Source organism: Colobus angolensis, unplaced genomic scaffold (assembly GCF_000951035.1).
Source record: "Colobus angolensis palliatus isolate OR3802 unplaced genomic scaffold, Cang.pa_1.0 Scaffold174, whole genome shotgun sequence".
Taxonomy (NCBI): Eukaryota; Metazoa; Chordata; class Mammalia; order Primates; family Cercopithecidae; genus Colobus; species Colobus angolensis.
This window is the reverse complement of record NW_012114866.1, coordinates 4,233,227-4,253,416: the sequence shown is the minus strand read 5'-3', so window position 1 is coordinate 4,253,416 and position 20,190 is coordinate 4,233,227. Positions and strand designations below refer to the sequence as shown.

The following is a 20,190-nucleotide window of genomic DNA, read 5'->3' as shown; positions in this document are numbered from 1 at the left end:
TTGCGACTAAAGGGAGCCAAGCAGCTCGTGAGCGTTTGAGACCAGCTGGGTCAGCGGAAAAAGGCTGGAGAGAGCCTGACCGCGGCTACCACGGCGGCGGTGCAGGCCCTCGGCCGGGACTCTTCCCTGCGCCGCCACCAGATGGCGCGCTTGGCCCGCCGTTCGCGGCTAAGCTAGGGCGGGTGGGGAGGGAGTGGGGAGGAGGATGTCGGTTGCCTTGGAAACGCAGGGCGCGGCACCGGCTGCGGTGGAGCCGGTGGGCCCGTTCCGCGGGCAGAACGGAAGTGCGAACTATCGGCCCACGGCGGGGTATTCACCGCTGGAGGCTGTGGAGGGGATGTCAGGAGACTGGCTGGCCTCTTTTCTTGGTCTCCGACTCCTTCCAGTGTGACACTGAAGACTTTATAAGCATCCCCGGCCCCCCCTCCACGGGCCCTCCTGTCCATGGGCCCCCTGTCCACGGGCCCCCCTGTCCACGGGCCTGGGCTTGCGCCGCTTCGAGATCAGCCTGGGGGTCGCGCCCTCCTGGTCTTGTCCCGAAGCGCCGTTCTTGGGCCGTTAGGAGCTGCTGGGAAGGGCTCTGATAGGCCTACCCCTCTTCTCCACCCAGGAAATGAGAAGGAAGGCAGTCCTTTTTAATCTGGTAAGAATGTCAACCCATCTCTCCACCTTGCGGTAGAATCCCTGGATACATTATTTGCCCTCTCGAAAGGCAGGCTCTGAATTTGATTCAGGTTTGTAACCTTCACGGTGCCCTCACACAGCCCCTAGCACACAGCAGATGCAGAGCAGACTAAGAATGCCTTCCCTTCTTGCGAGGCTTTTTCACTTGACAGTTTTCCCAAAGTGTCTGGAGCCTCATAATAGCCTGGACAGCAGCTAGGACAGATGGAGGAGGAAACAGGTCAGAGGTTCAGAGACTTGGCCGAGGTTATACAACTCCGTGCAGGAACGGGGACCAAGCTCAGTCTTGTTCTCTTAGTGCCCCCTCACCAAATTCTGAGTCTAGTGAATGCTTTCTAAGTGAGAACCTCACATATTCTTGCATCCTTCTCAATATCAGTGAAATGATCTTCCCCTATAGGTACTTCATACGTGCTAAGTGTGTTATTGATGTCTTTTACCCTCATATCCCAATTCATAGATTGGTTTCAACTTCTTGCTCTGGATACCACAACATTCTTCTAAAGAGAACTTGGCTTCTTTTATGAATTTGTCACATTTGTACAGTACCATGTTTGTTTCCTCACTCCCTTATCCCATAATTTTCTGCTGGGCAAGAGAGAGAGTTGAGGAAGTGATTAAGAGATGGGAAAAGGTGCCCTATCTAAGCGATCCCCCCCCCCAAAAAAAAGGAAAAGATAGATTCATGTGATGACAGAGGAGAAAAATAATGACTGGATATTTATCAGTCTATGTGATAATTGCTCATGGATTGCCTTACAGCCACCTCCAGAAGATCCTCTTTAGACTCACTACTGCTGTTTGAAGGTAGAAAGAAACCCTTTTTGTTCTCTACCATCAGTATTGCATATTTTTCCCTTATCCTAATAATAATATTCTCATAGTTATTTTTCTTTTCTTTGTTGATAATTCTAAAACTGAAGGACAATAAGAATTGGAAAAAATGTAGTTCTGGTTACTAGAGAAGTTAGTGTAATAGACTGCATTTCAAACTATTTGATATTAGCAACTCTGGATGAGAAGACAGACTAATTTTAAAGCTAAGACTCCAATATAATTTGGGTACTGCAGTAGAAAAATGTGCCATGACTAAAGGATTTGCATTGGTGAAGAAAATACATACTAATGTAATGTACATCATCAGTCATCCAAGTGAAACTTGAAAATGTCACTCATCTAGATATTTTTAAATACCTTGATTTTAATATATGATTTTAACATATTTCCAAACAAGACAAATTTTACATTTTAACACTAATGATTTTGGGCCCTATCATATATACATAATCAATACAAAAAGATGTCTCAATTTTTAAAATTAATGCTTAGGTGGGATTAATACCACTGAATGGCTTTAAATTAATTCAGGATTTTTTTTTTTTTTTTTGAGACGGAGTCTTGCTGTGTCGCCCGGGATGGAGTGCAGTGGCCGGATCTCAGCTCACTGCAAGCTCCGCCTCCCGGGTTTACGCCATTCTCCTGCCTCAGCCTCCGGAGTAGCTGGGACTACAGGCGCCCGCCACCTCGCCCGGCTAGTTTTTTTGTATTTTTTAGTAGAGACGGGGTTTCACAGTGTTAGCCAGGTTGGTCTCGATCTCCTGACCTCGTGATCCGCCCGTCTCGGCCTCCCAAAGTGCTGGGATTATAGGCTTGAGCCACCGCGCCCGGCCTAATTCAGGATTTTTTAAAACATTTACTGGAGACCAATTCTGATGGAGTTAAAAATGTGTTCTGTGCAATCTCATTTGCAGTAGCCACAAAATGAATAAAATACCTAGGAACCCCCTGTCCGGTGTCATATCCCCAGTGCCTGTCCCCAGATCGAGGCCTGGGCCCCTTCAGCCGTGTCTATCACAAGCACCACCAGCAGGTCTGACAAACTGCCCTACAAAGTCGCCGACACTGGCCTGGCCTCCTGGGGATGCAAAGCCCTGGATATCGTGGAGAAGCAGGTGCCCGGCCTGATGTGCATGTGGGAGCTGTACTCGACCCTCCAAGCCCCTGAAGGGCACCCACATTGCCAGCTGCCTCCATGTGACCCATGGATATGGCCATCCTCATTGAGACCCTCATTACCCTGGGTGCCAAGCTGCAGTGGTCCAGCTGCAACATCACCCAGGACCATGTGGCAGCTGCCATTGCCAAGGCTGGCATTCCGGTGGTATGCCTAGAAGGGCGAAACAGAGGAGGAGGAGGACCTGTGGTGCACCAAGCAGACATTACACTTCAAAGACGGGCTCCTCAACATGATTCTGGATGTCGCTGGGGCCCCCACCAACCTCATCCACACAAAGTACCCACAGCTCTTGTAGGGCTTTTTTTTTTAAAGTTCTGTTGCAGTGTGCTTCTTTCTTCTTATCTGTCTCAGTAGCATCTTGCCTCATCTATACTTTGTAACTGGGGGCCAGTTAAAGCACCATGCAGAGCAGGCATTGAATAGATGTTTGTAGTTACTGACAGATTCGACGTCTGTTTGTCAGATATTCTAAGTGTAACCTTCCTGGAAGATAACTGCATTTACTTTGTGAATATTTTTCTAGGATTCTCACCCTTTACTGAGAGAAATCTTCTGGGTGGTCAGGAACTGTGAATCCTTGTAAATGTTTATGAAAGTCCCCATGGTTTATAGCACATTATCAAATGCAAAAATAGATGTTCAGGTACTATCATTAGCCCATTGCAAAAATGCAGCTATTAAGCAGGCAGTCCAATTGGCTTACCAATTTTCTTGAAGTGTGTGAAACAGTGTATCTTAATAGAGTTTATGTATAAAGCATTTGTGCTTTAATGGGTCCACATTTTCACTCATATTTTATTAAAATCCTTTGCCATAAGCTGCAGTTAGGTAAGTAATTATACATTAGTCAGAAAGTTAAAAACATAAAAGCCAGGTAACTGAGGTAATTGAGCAGGATGAGGTCATTTTTCCTCCAGCACCAGATGGGTACCACAGGTAAAAACCATAACACTTGGTCTCTTCCATATGACTTAGAAAGAGATAAATGTTGACATTTGTTTTAACTTTTAAATAAAATATTTTATGGTAAAAAGTATTACTAAATAATAAGTTATTGTTTTAAAATGAAACATTTGTCAGTATGCTTTTTGTGCAACAGTAAAGTTTAAAATTCTAATTCTAAAATGGAAAATAATATAAAAATTCAACTCTGCATCTGAAACAAAAGAGTAATCTTTTCTTAACTGATAATTTCTGTGAATTGTGGTGATATCATGATGACACCTTTTGGTGTGGAGCCTATTAAATTATTATCAACACTTTCATATTTGAGAAGACACTAATGTACTAATGTATTAAATCTTTTTGTTGTGTCATCTGTGTGCTTTTCAGCTGGAAAGTATTGTGGTATATTTGCATTCATGCATATGCTCAAATTAGCATACACAGTAGTGCAAACTTGGTTTGAAAAGTCACAGACATTAAGACAGACTTACTGGAAGTCTGAGTGTGCAGGCAGCATGTCTACAGAGAAAAAGCATGTTTTCATTTTAACAAGTTTTTCCACTTTGGAGCTGAATGGTCTACAAAGATTTACATGGATTGCCAATTCAGTGATCCAAATCAGTGAAGGTTGACAATAGCAAGCCTCATGGATTAGTCTTCCCACACATCATTGTACTTGCAGCAGGCAGACATTCTATGCTTCAGTTACCCAGAACCTGAAGAAGCTTAACCTGGAGAAACAACTGAAGGGAAAGAGGAAGGGGCACTATACAGAGATAGAGCTAGAGATATATACCTTTTTCTATATCTCAGACACTATGCTAGGTGCTTTAAATATTACCTTATTTAATCCTTACAATAGCTCTTAGCATAGAATTGTTATCCTTCTCCCTTGACAGATGATGAAACTGAAGTTCTTCAAAAAGATTAAGTAACCTATGCAAGGTCACACAGATAATAGTGATGGATCTAGGATTAAAGCCCATGTCTGCCTGATTCGTTCATGCATCCACTCATGTGTTCATTTGACAAGCATTTATTGTGTGTCTATTGTGCTTGGTGAGGAAATACAATAGTGCACAAGAATTACATCATTCCTATTCTCATGAGAGTTTCCAGCCATTTAAACAAATAATTACAAAGGTTATATTATATGCTTTCCGCCATACCTAACTACTGATACATTTATTTAAGGCTAGGTACTTATTCTTTTAAGATTAGTGGAAATTAAAAGATACAAATATGTTAAGGAAGACCATAATCTGAAAAGTCTACGTTAGTACCCAAACCAAACCTATGAAAGTACTCCTGCTTACTATAAACATCTGTGAACAGTGGGTCTTGATTTTCCCTTTTAAAATGCATTTTTGATTTATTATCATTAGGTATGAAACCAATTAATAGCTGATGAGCAGTTATTATTAATAAATTATTATTCGCATTTGCAAATATCAACCATTTTAAAAGTACTTCAATGTGTGCTTTTATTTGCTCTTTATATCAACCCTGCCCAAACCTAATTTTTTTTGGATCTTGATTCTAATTCTTAAGTCTTTTGGATCCTAGCTTCTTCGTGCTCATAGAAAATTGTGGTTTTGTTTTCATTTTCTTTGAAAACTTAATAGACATTTAATTAATCTCTCTCTGCCAAACACTGTGGGAAAATAAAATGATTGAAAAAGCTCAGTTCTTTGCTCTCAAAAGAGCTAGATAGGGGCAACAGATATAGATGAATAACATAAGAGAAGGAGTATCTTAGAAAGTTTTGAGTGGAGGGAATGCTATACCTGGGATAAACATGGAATTCACCAGAATCAAGAATCCAATCACTTCATGATGTTCCACCATTGTGGTGAATGTTAGATCTGGGGTCATGGAAGCAATCAGGATAGAAAGTCAGTATTAAGTCCCAGAGGTACCTTATCTAGAGTAAACAAAAGTAGGGAGGCAAAGATGGAATTTTTCACTTTTCCTATGTCTCTTTTCTAAACAGGTATATTTCTTAATAGCTAACCAGCACAATGGAAAACTCAGGGAAAGCAAATAAAAAGGATACACATGATGGGCCACCAAAAGAAGTTAAATTGCCTACAAGTGAAGCACTTCTAGACTATCAGTAAGTTTTTATTCTGAAATCCAAAAGTTGCCATAGATAAAGGGCAGTCATTGTTAAGGCTCATATAACTTCAAATGCAAACAATGCATGCAGCAACTGCCAAAAGAATACAGGTGGATTTGGAGGCCTAATCGCACTCTTGTGCTATGTACATATTTGTAAAGGTTTTTGAAACTTTGAATATAACATAGTCCAAGTAGTAGCTACAACTACTTGGACTATGTTATGAAATGAAATGAGAGCTGCTATGAAACAGCTTTCATTAATGTAGTATTGGCTCCCTCGGTACCTCTTAAAATACAACACGGAATGGTTAGTTTACATTTATAGAGAGTAGAAGAGGCCGGGCGTGGTGGCTCACAGCTGTAATCCCAGCACTTTGGGAGGCCAAAGTGGGTGGATCACCTGAGGTTGGGAGTTCAAGACCAGCCTGACCAACATGGTGAAACCAGGTCTCCACTAAAAATCCAAAAATTAGTCAGGCATGGTGGTGCATGCCTGTAATCCTAGCTACTCGGGAGACTGAGGCAGAAGAATTGCTCAAACCCAGGAGGCAGAGGTTGCAGTGAGCCAAGATCATGCCACTGTACTCTAGCCTGGGCAACAGAGCAAGATTCCATTGAGACTCCATCTCAAAAAAAAAAAAAAAAAGAGAGAATAGAAGAGAAAATTTCCCTTTATGTGACCCTTTATTTCTTAGACATTCTGACTTACATTATTCCTAAATGGCTACATATCAAATTCAAATGATTTACAGAAAATTCTTTTTAATAATAATAAAATTTTATAATGTCTCAATCCTAGGAGCTGGAGACAAAACCATAGGTAACATTTATTCTATGTTTATGTTTTATTCCAACAAATAGCTCCTTGAGGGTCTGTGAACCTTAGCTTTTGGCACGAGGTAGGCGTTTTAATGTGTAATTCTTAGAGAATTAATAGATTAGTGTTAGTCTTTTCTCACATAAGGCTGAAATGTACTTCATTCATGTACTCATTCAATAAGTGCTTGAGTGTTTACCAAGTGCAAGTCAAGTGCTGGGTACTGGAGTGTAGCAGCAAACAGAACTATATAGTCCCTGCCTTGATGAAGCATGGGAGACAGACAATAAACCATGAATTTGAGCTTTTAAAAAAGTGACAGGATGGTGTGGTGGCTCATGCCTGTAATCCCAGCCCTTTGAGAGGCGAAGTCGGGTGGATGAGCCCAGGAGTTTGAGATCAGCCTGAGTAACATGATGAAAACCCATCTCTACAAAATAAAAATTAGTCCCTGCTATTTAGGAGGTGGAGATAGGAGGATTGCCTGAGCCCAGGCAGGTCAAGGTTACAGTGAGCCATGACTGTGTCACTGCACTCCAGCCTTAGTGACAGAGAGGGGCCCTGTCTGAAAACAAACAAACAAACAAAAAACCCATGGCTATAACAAAGGTACTATGAAAGAAAACTCTAGGTTGCTGTTTAACAGCGTAACTAAAGGACTTGACCTAGTCAGAGGAGTTAGAAAAAGCTTGTTTGAGAAAGCTTTGAGCTGATTTCTGGAAAAGGAACAGGCATTATGGAGACACAGAGCAGTGGAGAGCATGACTTATGGAAGACAGGAGGGTGGGAAAGAGATTATCAGACCGGGAACTGAGAGAAGGGAGGGGGAGGGAGGCAGGGCAAGAGCAGACACTGGTGATTTAGGCAAGGGTCAGATCAAGAAGAACACTTAGGTTTTTATTAGAGGAGTATAAGGTTGAAAATGGAGAGCCCATGATACTAGTGACTAGGTCTTTGTTTAAGAGAGTTGTCATTGTTGTTTAAAGACAGTCTCAGTCTCTCACCCAGGCTGGAGTGTAGTAGCCTGATTATAGCTCATTGCAGTATCAAACTCCTGGGCTCAAGTGTTCCTCCTGCCTCAGATTCCTGAGTAGCTGGGATGACAGGCATATACCACCATGCCCAGCTAATTTTTAAATTTTGGGTAGAGCTGGGTCTCAAACTCCTGGCCTCAAGCAATCCACTGCCTCAGCTTCCCAAAGTGCTGGGATTTCAGGCATGAGCCACCTCACCTGGCCAAGAAAGATTTTAGATTTTAAAATCTAAAGGAAGGATTTATTTAAAAATGTACCATAAAAAATGTATGGTGTTCTTAACAACATTCAGGGAAAATCTATCTCCTTCGGAGACCCCAATATATTCGTGTGTACTTTTTAGGATGCAGTGAGTGAAGGGATCAGAACACCAAGAGAGAAGAGGCTTTCATCTGTTTCCTTTTACTTTCTGCTTGAAGTAACATTAATAACTAGATACTATTCACACTCATTTCTCAACATAACTGAAAACTTCCTTCATCTCATCTTAGGAGAGGTGGACAAAAAGCAAGACTCTATGAATGCAACCTGGTCTCTAATTTGCTCCCATGGTGTAACTGGTGACATCCAGTTAACAGCTGTTTCTCTCTCTTTTGGGTCAACCAGAAACCAGTCTTTCCCCTCTTTAACAAAGGTTTACAAAGAGGCATACATTTAAAAACTCTCATGATCCAGTGCAAGATATAAACCAAACATCTCATACCCTTGTTCTTTTGTATTTGTTAAAACTAAATAAATAATCTCATGGACTGGAACAGCCACGGTCTTCCGTACCATGCTCTACTGATGACAGTTTATGCATTCCATGTGTTCCTCGGTGACAGAACTGTTGTCACATGACAAATAGCCAACACACTCCCTTTCACCATCAGAGGCAGGATTGTCCAGGAGTTCCCTGGCAGCCTCTTATATCTCTCTCAGCTCCTAACAAAGCAATGAGCACGCAGTAGTTAGTTAATTCATGGTTTTTGAGCAACTGAACTTTTTTCAAATTTATCCCAAGAAAAGAAATTCATGAACTTCTATGGTTGTTTGTGAAGAGCTGATACTACCAATGTTCAGTCTATAAAATTATCGTCTCTGAATAATGATGGTTTTTATTTTCTCCTTTATACTTGTCTTGCCCCCAGTTTTCTACAGTAAGTATGAATATAGATCTAGAAATAGGTGACAATATGGTCGTGAGTGAAAAAATGGAGATTATGATATAGATTTTTTGAAAGTCAAGTTTATTTGGATCAGTGATTTGTTTGTTTTTGAGACAAGAGTCTCGCTCTGTCACCCAGGCTGGAGTGCAGCAGCATGATCGCGGCTCACTACAACCCCCGCCTCCCAGTTTCTCCCACCTCAGCCTCCTCAGTAGCTGGATTACAGGCATGCGCCACCACACCCGGCTAATTTTTTGTATTTTTAGTAGAGATGGGGTTTTGCCATGTTGGCCAGGCTGGTCTTGAACTCCTGATCTCAGGAAATCCTCCTGCCTTGGCCTCCCAAAGTGCTGGGATTACAGGTGTTAGCCATGTTTGTTTATTTTTATAGAGACAGAGTCTCCCTATGTTGACTAGGCTGGTCTCAAACTCCTGGGGTCAGGTGATCAGCCCACCTCAACCTCCCAAAATGCTAGGATTACAGGTGTGAGCCGCTGTGCCCAGCCCAGATTTGTGTTTTTATATGGATAAGGCAGTTAGAATATTTGAAGTGAAGGAAAAAATATGCTGGGTCATTTGTGTTTGGCTCTCCCTCAACAAACTGTGAGCTCCTTGAAGACTATTCTTTACTCGTCTCTGTACCTCTAGTATCTAGCACAGCCTTATAGTATGAGCTCAGAGATTCTTTGTTGAGTAAATGTTGTTGAATCTTGTCTGAAAGCAAAATCACACTCATGAAAACAAATACAATGTTATTTTTGCCAGTTGATACAGGAAACAAATTTTTTAACGTACTAACACTCAGTGATGAAATGTCCACCAATAAACAAGCTCTTTCTTACCCACTCTTGAGTATAAATTGTTCAAATATTCTGAAAACATCTGTAACAAAGCAATCCTGCCCTTTTATCAGGTAATTTCATGGATATAGGAAGTCTTTCCCAGAACATAAGATCATGAACTTCTATGGTTGTTTGTGAAGAACTGATACTGTCAATACTAAATCTATAAAGTGATCATCTCTAAGTAGTGGTAGTTTTTATTTTCTCCTTTATACTTGTTGTCTCCCAGTTTTCTACAATGAATATGGATAGATATATAAAAACATGTGAGTATGGTTATGGGTTTAAAGAACAAAACACAAAAATATAGCTTTTTTGGAATTTAAATGTATTTATTTTCCTTCCCAGAATTTTCAATGAAATTGCGTGGGTGGGGGGAACATTGACACATTACTAACATTTTAACAATATAGAGAGTGGGAGAAAGATGACATATTGTCTTACTAACAATTTAATATCACTGTGCTTTAGAATTGTGCCATATCCTTTTCAAACTGCTTTAATGTATATTGGTTTATTATCACCCCACTTGCTTCAGCACCTAGTGTGACATGTCAGATTCTAGGGTACTGAGTAGATGGGGGAGATATTAAAAAGGAAAAAGTGTATAAGGAACACTGATGCTTGAAGTCCCCATAAAGTGTTGAGTTCTGAAGTTAAGCTTCATCTGCTTCCTGGTAAAACATACCTCTTCGTGAAGCCAGAGGAGGCTGAAGTGGATTTCAAAGAGAGGCTCAGCTAAATTAGACCCACAGCTACCATGAGCTCCACAAGAGGGCCAGTGAAGCTGCCAAAACATTTAGGCCATCTCAGAATTCCCCACTGAGGCCTGCTGCTGCCACTCACATCATCCTGAACTGCTCACTCCACAAATGGACAAGAGACAAAGCCCGAGGCCATTTGCTCCTAAATGCTCTGAGGGAGGGGTGGTGGGCTTAAGTGTGGGGTTGCCAGATGTAGCAAATAGAAATAAAGCATGCCCAATTAAATATGAGTTTCAGATAAACAGCACATAATTTTTTTAGTATAAATATGACCCATGCAGTGGGGTTGGGGCTGCATGTGGTCTCCAGCCCAATCATTGCATGCCCAGTCATCACCAAGGAAAGCTCTCAGCTGCACCCAGGGAATTGGTCTATTAACGAGCCCATCTGTAGACTCAGTTTAACCAACGAAGACCACATCTTGAGATTCATTTGCCTGCTCTACCCATGTAAAGATATAGTATTACTATATTTATAATTGCAGAAATTATATGAGTAATTTAGACATTTGCATAGGTTCTTTTCTGATAATTTTCATTTATAATACTTTTCTTTAATCTCCTGAAAAACGGGAGGTAGAGAAGGCACTCCTTCAAAATTTTTGAACAAATATAAGCTTTAGGTAAGAAGTCAAAGATGAGCCAAATGTGGTGGTGCACATCTGTAACCCCATCTACTTGGGAGGCTAAGGCTGGAGGATTCCTTGAGCCCAGGAGTTCAAGCCCAGCCTGGGCAGGATAGAGTCTTTTTCTTATCATTTTGTGGAGCCTGCCCTATCTACTATAGTAGTCCCCTCCATTTATGGTCCTTCTTATATCCTGCTATTTTTCCCCATGGTATTTATCATAATGTGTAAACAATATGTTTCAATATATTTATGTGTTTACTTCTTATTATCCAATAAAAGGTACTCCTTGAAGGCAAGGATCATGAAGGTTGTTCAAAATTATCTCTGTAGGCCAAGCACAGTGGCTCACACCTGTAATCCTAGCACTTTGGGAGGCTGAGGCAGGTGGATCACTTGAGGCCAGGAGTTCAAGACCAGCCTGACCAACATGGTGAAACCTCATCTCTGCAAAAAATTCAAAAATTAGCTGGGTGTGGTGGCGTGTGCCTGTAATCCCAGTTACTGGGGAGGCTGAGGTGGGACAATCACTTGAACCTGGGAGTGGGAGGTTGCAATGAGCCGAGATCATGCCACTGCACTCCAGCCTAGGTGACAGAGCAAGACTCTGTTTAAAAAAAAAAAACTATCTCTATAATGCCTAAAACAATGCTGGGCACCTTTCAGCTCTTTAAATCTACATTGTATGTATGACTGTTTGAAAGGGAATATTGGTCCATTTAAATTGCAGAATTTTGTAACTGAAAAGGAAGCATTGAGTTCATCTCCATCAATCCTCTTATTTCTGGAGGTTAAATATCCTTAGAGAACTGGAAAATCAGCTCTAAAATTCAAGTTTCATAGTATCCAAACAGAGCAGTTTTTGACCAGTAAAGGAATTTTTTTTTTTTAATGTTGCATTTTCTCATTATTGGGAAAGAGCGAGCCTAGTTTTTCTCTCTACTGAGTATACAATGTTACAAATACAATTGATGTTTGGGGGAAAGGGATAAGGATATAAGGTTTAATTCAACTGAAATTTACTAAGCATTTACTTTATGCTAGAAACATTCACATATGATTTCTTATTTTAATCCTTATAATATGCAGAGCTAGGCATTGTTATCCCATTTGACAGCTTGGACATTTAGGCCCAGGGAATTGACTTGCCTGAGATCATGTAGACAAGAAGTGGTAAGAGCAAGATTTAAAACCAGAGTTTCTCATTCTTTAACTACTCTTTGCTCTACTACAGAGGTACTATATTTCTGTTTTTGTTTTATTTTGTTTTTAATTGAGCCAAAGGGTTTAGGTAACACATTTCTGTTGCCTTATTTTGGTCTCAGATTTAAAGTTATAAGATTTATTAGATCACAGTGATACAAGATATACTATAAATTTTTAAAAATTATTTATTTACTTTGAGACTGGATCTCACTCTGTCGCGCAGGCTGGAGTGCAGTGGCATGATCTTGGTTCACTGCAACCTCTGCCTCCCAGGTTCAAGCGATTCTCATGCCTCAGCCTCCTGAGTAGCTGTGACTACAGGCATTCACCTCCACACCTGGCTAATTTTTGTATTTTTAGTAGAGACAGGGTTTTGCCATGTTGGCCAGCCTGGTCTGGAACTCCTGTCCTCAAGAGATCCACCTGCTGGCCAGGTATGGTGGCCCACACCTGTAACCCCAGCACTTTGAGAGCCCAAAGCGGGCAGATCACTCTATTTCTCTACGAAAAATAGAAAAATTAGCCGGGCATGGTGGTGGGCACCTATAATCCCAGTTACTCAGGAGGCTGAGGCAGGAGAATCACTTGAGCCCAGGAGGCAGAGGTTGCAGTGAGCCGAAATCATGCAACTGCACTCCAGTCTGGGCAACAGAGTGAGACTCTGTCTCAAAAACAGACAAACAAAACCAGATCCACCTGCCTCAGCCTCCCAGAGTGCTGGGATTACAGGTGTGAGCCACCATGCCCAGCCCATTTTTAAAGAGATATACTATACTTAACACCTCAAATAGCTATCAAATAGCCTATAAGAAAGTCTTTCTGCACTATTCTATCTCTTTTATACCTTACAGCCACTCAACAAATACTTGTTGAGTGTTAAAGAAATGTATTTGTGCCAGGAAAGAAGTTTTTATTATTTGTAGAAGAGATAGCACACTAATGAATTTGAACCAATAGGCATGCCTAGTTTACCTTAGTATTTCAAGAAGGTGAGCTTTCCCTTAAAAATTCTTAGCTTTGTTTGTCATTTTTGTCTGAATGATTTTAGAATTCTAGAAAGCATGTTTTCTGTTTGCCCTCTCCTAGTTTTCCTTTAGGCTAAATTATTTATAAACAATTAGAAAGTATAAAATTACAAATATAAAACATGAACAGAGATTTTTTTCAAAAAAAAAAAACCTTGAAGTTATCTCTACAATATATATTTTAGTGAGTTAAATAGATTCAGAACCATTTAGGAGAGGTTTTTATCCCTAAATGTGTTTTCATAATACATTTAATAATTCACTTCAAGTACTTTTAAAATTTTTTCTTATTTCCTAAGATAAATGATTCTAACACATTTTATCTTTGTTGATTCTCAGATGTCAAATAAAGGAAAATGCAGTGGAGCGATTTATGTTTCAAATAAAGACACTTAGGGAAAAAAACCAAAAATACCATGAAAGAGTGAGTATAAAATATTAGAACCTCTATATAGTCATTAAACATTTACACTCAGACTTTAAAAACTTGTGGATTATGGTGAAATATACTCTAGGAAATTATCTTCTTCAAAGCTTGGAATTGATTGATTTAAGTTTCTTTGTACAGGTGAGGCAGGTGGGTACTGCTGTTGCCATTATATTACTTACAATGTCAGTGGAAATTGGGTTGAATTATGTTATTTAGACCCTGAAGACACTGAATCTTACGTTCAAAATTTTAAAGCTTTGAAACCACATTTGTCTTTTGACTTTTTATTTAACCAAACTATAAAACATTGGTTCTCCATTTTAAATCTCTGTCTTTTTTCTTTTAGATTTTCAGAGAGTAAGCATATATAAATACCATTTGAAAAGCACAATCTCAGTTGTTAAAATTATTAATTGCATATTTAAGATGATATACTGTTTTTAGAAAATCAGATTAAAATCAATATCAAAAAGGTGCTATATATGACTATCGGGACTAAAAATCAACAGAAATAAAGTTTGGAAGCAATCAATGATAATTAACACAATTTATCCCTCAAGGTATCTTATGAATGAAGAAATACTGAGGGTGCCCCCTTTTAACACATTTATTTTATATGGGCCCTGAAACTTCCACAGTTAACTGTTTTATTTTGGCTTCTGTCTAAAAAGAATATATCTACAAATTTTAATAGAGTCTGGAGTCAGAGACCTGAGTTTGCATCCTGACTGTACAGCTTACTGCTGATGTCATTTTGGCCAGATTTGGTATGAGCCTCAATCTCACTCTTGTAAAATAGGGATTCCTGTCTCCCCGACAGGGCTAATTTGTTTGTTCATTCAGTAAATATTTAGTGGACAAGACAAGCCAATAATATAACTGTGACTCTGACACTGTCACAATTCTCAAGGTTCATTCACTTGTAATAGGGACTAAAACAGAAGCTCAGTTTGGCCTGGTGCCTGAATGCAGACTCTACATGAGATCCAGAGCACTAAAGAGAAGTAAGTCCCATCAAGGCACCCATGCACGTCCTCCAGTGATCAGCACAGGGACTTGTAGATCAGGACTCGGTTGTGGAAAGTACAACAAATCAGGACTGAGCAATCATTTTCCCCTTAGCCCATCATTTGGAGCCAGAAATAGTTAAAGTTCTTGTTTCCATGAGGATTGGCTCAAGAATGCACATTAGTGGACCCAGCAGTGAGGAGCAAGGAGAGGCAGATTCTAACTATAACTCTGTATCTGAACATCATCCATTTCTTTCCTTTTATGTTGTTATTGCTGTAATTTAAACCACCATTTCTTACTCATCCTTCCCTCAAAGTATATTCTCCACAGTGCAACCAGAATTACCTTTTGAATATTGTAAACCAGGTCCATTCTTTCATTCCTACTATTCCACCACAACTGCTCTAGCAAAAGTTATTAATGACCAATTTGTCAGGCCCAATAGACTCTTTTTAGTCCTTACTTTACCTCTCATCTCTTAACATCCTTCAGTGGCTTCCTCTTTACTAAAGTCTTCAGGGCCCTTCAAAATCTGACCCCTGTTCACCTCTCAAACCTTGTCTCCAGCTGCTGGTGGAGGACTTTTTGCTCCTTAGCTCAGATAGGTCTGGATTCTTGACTCACAGCCAGGAAGAAGTAGGCATGCAGAAAGGCAGGAAGTTTTATTGAGTGATGAAACAGCTTTTAGCAGGGAGGGGATGCAGGGGTGGTCCCCCTACCCAAAGGCAGGAGGGTTCCCAAGATGTCTGAGCCCAGGGCTTTTTATGGGTTCAGGGTAGAGAGTGTGTGCTTGGTTTCTGAGTATACAAAAAAGGTTAAGGTGGGCACAATAGTGTAGAAAACCAATTAGGAAAGGTTAGGTATATGTAAAATAGGTGAAGGATGAAGACCAATCAGAGGAAAGCACGCCAAACAAGAAGGTGTGTTCTCAATCTGGTTGGAGGATTTACCCAAGTTTCCAGCTTGAAGGTTGGATTTCACAGGCGACGCACCCCATCTGCCTAGGCATTTGTCTGCCTCCTGCCTGTATCACTTCTCCACCTTTTGTTTACCACCTCTTATTTGAAATCTTGAAAAACCAATCTATTTATTTATGCTTTTACTCATGCTGTTTCCTCTTCCTGGAATGCTTTTTTCTTGGCTAGCTCCTTTTCATTCCACCAACCTAAGTTGGAATATTGTGTAAAATTATATCTCCATTATTAAATTGCAAGCTTTTTAGGCAGCAGCAATTCAGTCTTACTTCTTTGTTTCTCTGGAAGAGTCCAGCTTGAGTAGGTGTTCAATAAATATTTGTTGAGTTAATTCATGCTAACACTAGTGGAAGGAAAAATGTTTTGAGGTCATAGATATTTAACATGACTCATGTTTTCTCTTCAGTTATTTCAAAATCAGAAACACCCCGTCTTCTTTTCCATACATCATCTTTTCCTATGTATATTTAGTTCTGTTTGGATTATCACCTCATTTATTATCTTTCTTTCTCTCAGTATGCATTCATTGCTCCACCTACCTCATTAGCTGTTCCATAGTTCACTCTGTCTACTTCCATACTCTCCATTCATTCTTTCATTCCTACTATTCCACCACAACTGCTCTAGCAAAAGTTATTAATGACCAATTTGCCAGATCCAATAGACTCTTTTTAGTCCTTACTTTACCTCTCATCTCTTCAGCAGCCACTCCCTTTATCTTAAAACCCTTTTCTCCTTTGGGTTCCAGAACCTCACTCTATCTTAACTTTTCTCCTACCTCTCTGAACATTTATTCTCATTTTTGATTTACTGCTCTTTGCCTAGACACATCCCTTAATCACATTTACCAGAGTTCCAATCTCAACCCTTTTCTCTCACTCTAATTCCTTTTTGGGGTCATCTCACTTAACACTACGGCTTCAAATAACCATCTATTTGTTAATAATTTTCATATCTATATGTCTCTACAAAAAATTGTAAAACGTAGCCAGGTGCAGTGGTGTGCACCTGTAGTCCCACCTACTCAGGGGCCTGAGGCAGGAAGATGCTTGAGCCCAGGAGTTTGAGGTTACAGTGAGCTATGACCATGCCACTGCACTCCAGCTTGGGTAACAGACTAAGATCCTGTCTCTAAAAAGGTAAAAATTAAACAAAAACTTTTTTTAATTTTGTAAATGAAAAACATCACATGCTTCAAAAGAATAGTCATTGTGTTAAATATTTGATCTAGGAGAACTGGATTTATTTTAAGAAGTATTGTGCCAAGTATGGAAAGAAAAGCAAAATGTCTTTGTACATTATATACATTTATTTGTCACTTGTATGTAGTGGTTTTAAAATTATCACTATCTTTGGATTTTTTGCCTGTATATAATGGTAAATATTTTTGAGCTGGGATTGGATTTAGAGGCTATTGTTGTCTTACTAAAATTAACATAAGTAAAATCAGATATCTTTACTTAGGATTCAAAACATACCTGATAAAGGAATTTTCAACTTCTACAAAAATAAGTGCAAAAGTCCATATTTAGAAAAAGTATTAGCAGTGCAATAGTTCGGCAAGTGATATTTCCATTACTAGTATTCAAGTTCCTATATTTCATTTTAAAATAACATGTCAAACTAAAATAATTCAATTTATTTATAAGCAAACAAAACATGAATCTATTTCATTCCAGAAAATAGAATATCTGAGAATTGGTTAAAAGTAGTAAATTATTTATTTTTCAGTTGTTAATATTCATTGGCCTTCTTTTTTAGTTAAACTTCTTTTTGAAATAAGTATAGATTAACTTAGTTATAAAAATGTTATTAAAATGATATAAAAATGAGAGAGAGAAAGGTCCTATGTACCTATTACCTAGCTTCTGATAACATATTACAGAATCCCAGTACAATATCATAACAGGATATTGACAAGATTAACATGGAAAGTCAAGATACAGAAGATTTCCATCACCACAAGTATCCCTCATGTGACCCTTTATAGCTACTCACTCCCCTCCCAGTTCTGCCCCCTCATTAGACCCTGGCAATCATTAATCTGTTCTCCATTATTATAATGTTACTTTGGGCATGTTATACAAATGGAATCATACAATAAGTAACCCTTTGGTACTTGGCTTTTTAAAATTCAGCATAATTCTCTGGAGGTATAGCCAGGTTGTTGTGTGTGTGATCAGTTAGTTTCTTTGTATTGCTGGCTAGTAACGTGGTGTGGATGTACCAGAGTTTGTTTAACCATTCACCTGGAGGACATCTGGGTTGTTTCCAGTTATTGGACATTTTACATAAAGCTAATATAAACATTAATGGACAGGTATTTGTATGAATAAAAGTTTTCATTTCTTTGGAATAAATGCCCAGGAGTTCAATTGCTGGGTAGTATGATAGTGATATGTTAGTTTTTAAAGAAACTGTTGAAATACTTTCCAAACTGGCTGTACCTTTTACATTCCCACCATCATATATGACGGATCCAGTTTCTCCTCATCCTCTCCAGAATTTAGTGATGTCACTATGCACCATTTTATGTTAGCCTTCTGGTAGGTGTGTAGTAATATCTCAGTATGGTTTTAATTTGCATTTCCCTAATGGATAATGATGTTGAATATCTTTTCATGTGCTTGTTTGTCTTTTGCTCATTTTATAATTAGACTTTTTGTACTCTTGAGCTTTACATATATATATAAAATCTTCTAAAACCAATCCTTCCTTGGATATGTTATTTGCAAATATTTTCTCCTAATCTGTAGTTTGTCTTTCATCCTCATAAAAGGGTAACAGAGTAAAAGTTTTTAATTTTAATGAAGTCCAGTTTATCAATTTTTCCTTTTATGGATTATGCTTTCAGTGTCAAGTTTTCAAACTCTTTGCCTAGCCCTAAATCCCAAAGATTTTCTCCTGTTTTATTCTAAAATTTTTGTAGTTTCACCTTTTACATTTAAATCATGGTCCATTTGGAGTTAGCTTGTGTATAAGGTGTGAGGCTTAGATTCTTCTTTTTTTTTTTACCTGCAGATGTCCAGTTGCGTCTGCACTATTAGTTGATAAACCTATCTTTCCTGCATTGAATTGCTTTCACACCTTTGTCAAAAATCAGTTCGACATTGAATAGGCATTTATCCAAAGAAGACATACAAATGGCTAACAAGCACAAGAAAAGATGCTCATAGTTATTTGAGAAATGCAAATAAAAACCACAATGAGGTACCAACTTTGCAGATACTAGAATGGCTGTAACCAAAGTGGTGATGAAGATGTGGAAAAATTGGAACCCTCATACATTGCTGGTGGGAATGTAAAATTGTTCAGCTACTTTGGAAAACAATTTGACAGTTCCTCAAAAAGGCATATAGGATTACCATGTGACCCTGTAATTCTACTCCCAAAAGAATGAAAAACAAGTATTCGAGTACATGTTACATGCATGCTGATAGCAGCAGTTATTGGACATTTTACATAAAGCTAATATAAACATTAATGGACAGGTATTTGTATGAACAAAAGTTTCCATTTCTTTGGAATAAATGCCCAGCCAAACTGAAACAGCCCAAAGGTGTTCATTAGCAACAGATGAATGGATAAGCCAATTGTGGTATATACATACAATGGTATATTATGTAGCCATAAAAGGCAATGAAGTACTGATACGTGCTACAATGTGGATGAACATGCAAAATATGCTGAGTAAAATATACCAGACACAAAAGGTCAGCATGTTGTATGATTCCATTTATTCCAATATCCGGAATAGATAAATTCATACAGACAGAACAGATTGCTGGTTGCCAAGGGCTGGGGGAAAGGGATGAGAGGGAGAGACTGCCTAATGGCTAAGGAGTTTTACTTTGGAATGCTGGAAATGTTTTGGAACTAGATAGAGGTGGCAGTTCTACAACACTATAAATGTACTAAATGCCACTGAATTGTTCAATTTAAAATAAATATTTAAATTTTAGCAGAATTTTTAACAAAACAGTTGGAGATTTCTGTGGACCTTTTTTATTATTATACTTCAATTTCTAGGGTACATGTGCACAACGTGCAGGTTTGTTACACATGTATACATGTGCCATGTTGATGTGCTGCACCCATTACATTAGGTATATCTCCTAATACTATCCCTCCCCCCTCCCTCTACCCCATGACAGGCCCCGGTGTGTGATGTTCCCCATCCTGTGTCCAAGTGTTCTCATTGTTCAATTCCCACCTATGAGTGAGAACATGTGGTGTTTGGTTTTCTGTCCCTGCGATAGTTTGCTTAGAATGATGGTTTCCAGTTTCATCCATGTCCCTACAAAGGACATGAGCTCATCCGTTTTTATGGCTGCATAGTATTCCATGGTGTATATATGCCACATTTTCTTAATCCAGTCTATCATTGATGGACATTTCGGTTGGTTCCAAGTCTTTGCTATTGGGAATAGTGTTGCAATAAACATACGTGTGCATGTGTATTTATAGCAGCATGATTTATAATCCGTTGGGTATATACTCAGTCATGGATTGCTGGGTCAAATGGTATTTCTAGTTCTAGATCCTTG

The 20,190-nt window shown here is 39.2% G+C and overlaps 1 protein-coding gene across 1 annotated transcript in view; it reads left to right on the top strand.

The window, feature by feature from the left end:
* Window positions 1-525: 525 nt before the first annotated feature.
* The window catches only part of CCDC83 (coiled-coil domain containing 83), an 80,083-nt gene continuing 60,418 nt past the window's right edge, over window positions 526-20,190 (top strand). Inside the window, exons 1-3 of the mRNA XM_011938500.1 lie at window positions 526-734; window positions 5,640-5,762; window positions 13,568-13,652. Coding sequence (XP_011793890.1) covers window positions 5,668-5,762; window positions 13,568-13,652 — 180 coding nt within the window. The 5' untranslated portion in view covers window positions 526-734; window positions 5,640-5,667. The remainder of the gene's footprint in view (window positions 735-5,639; window positions 5,763-13,567; window positions 13,653-20,190) is intronic.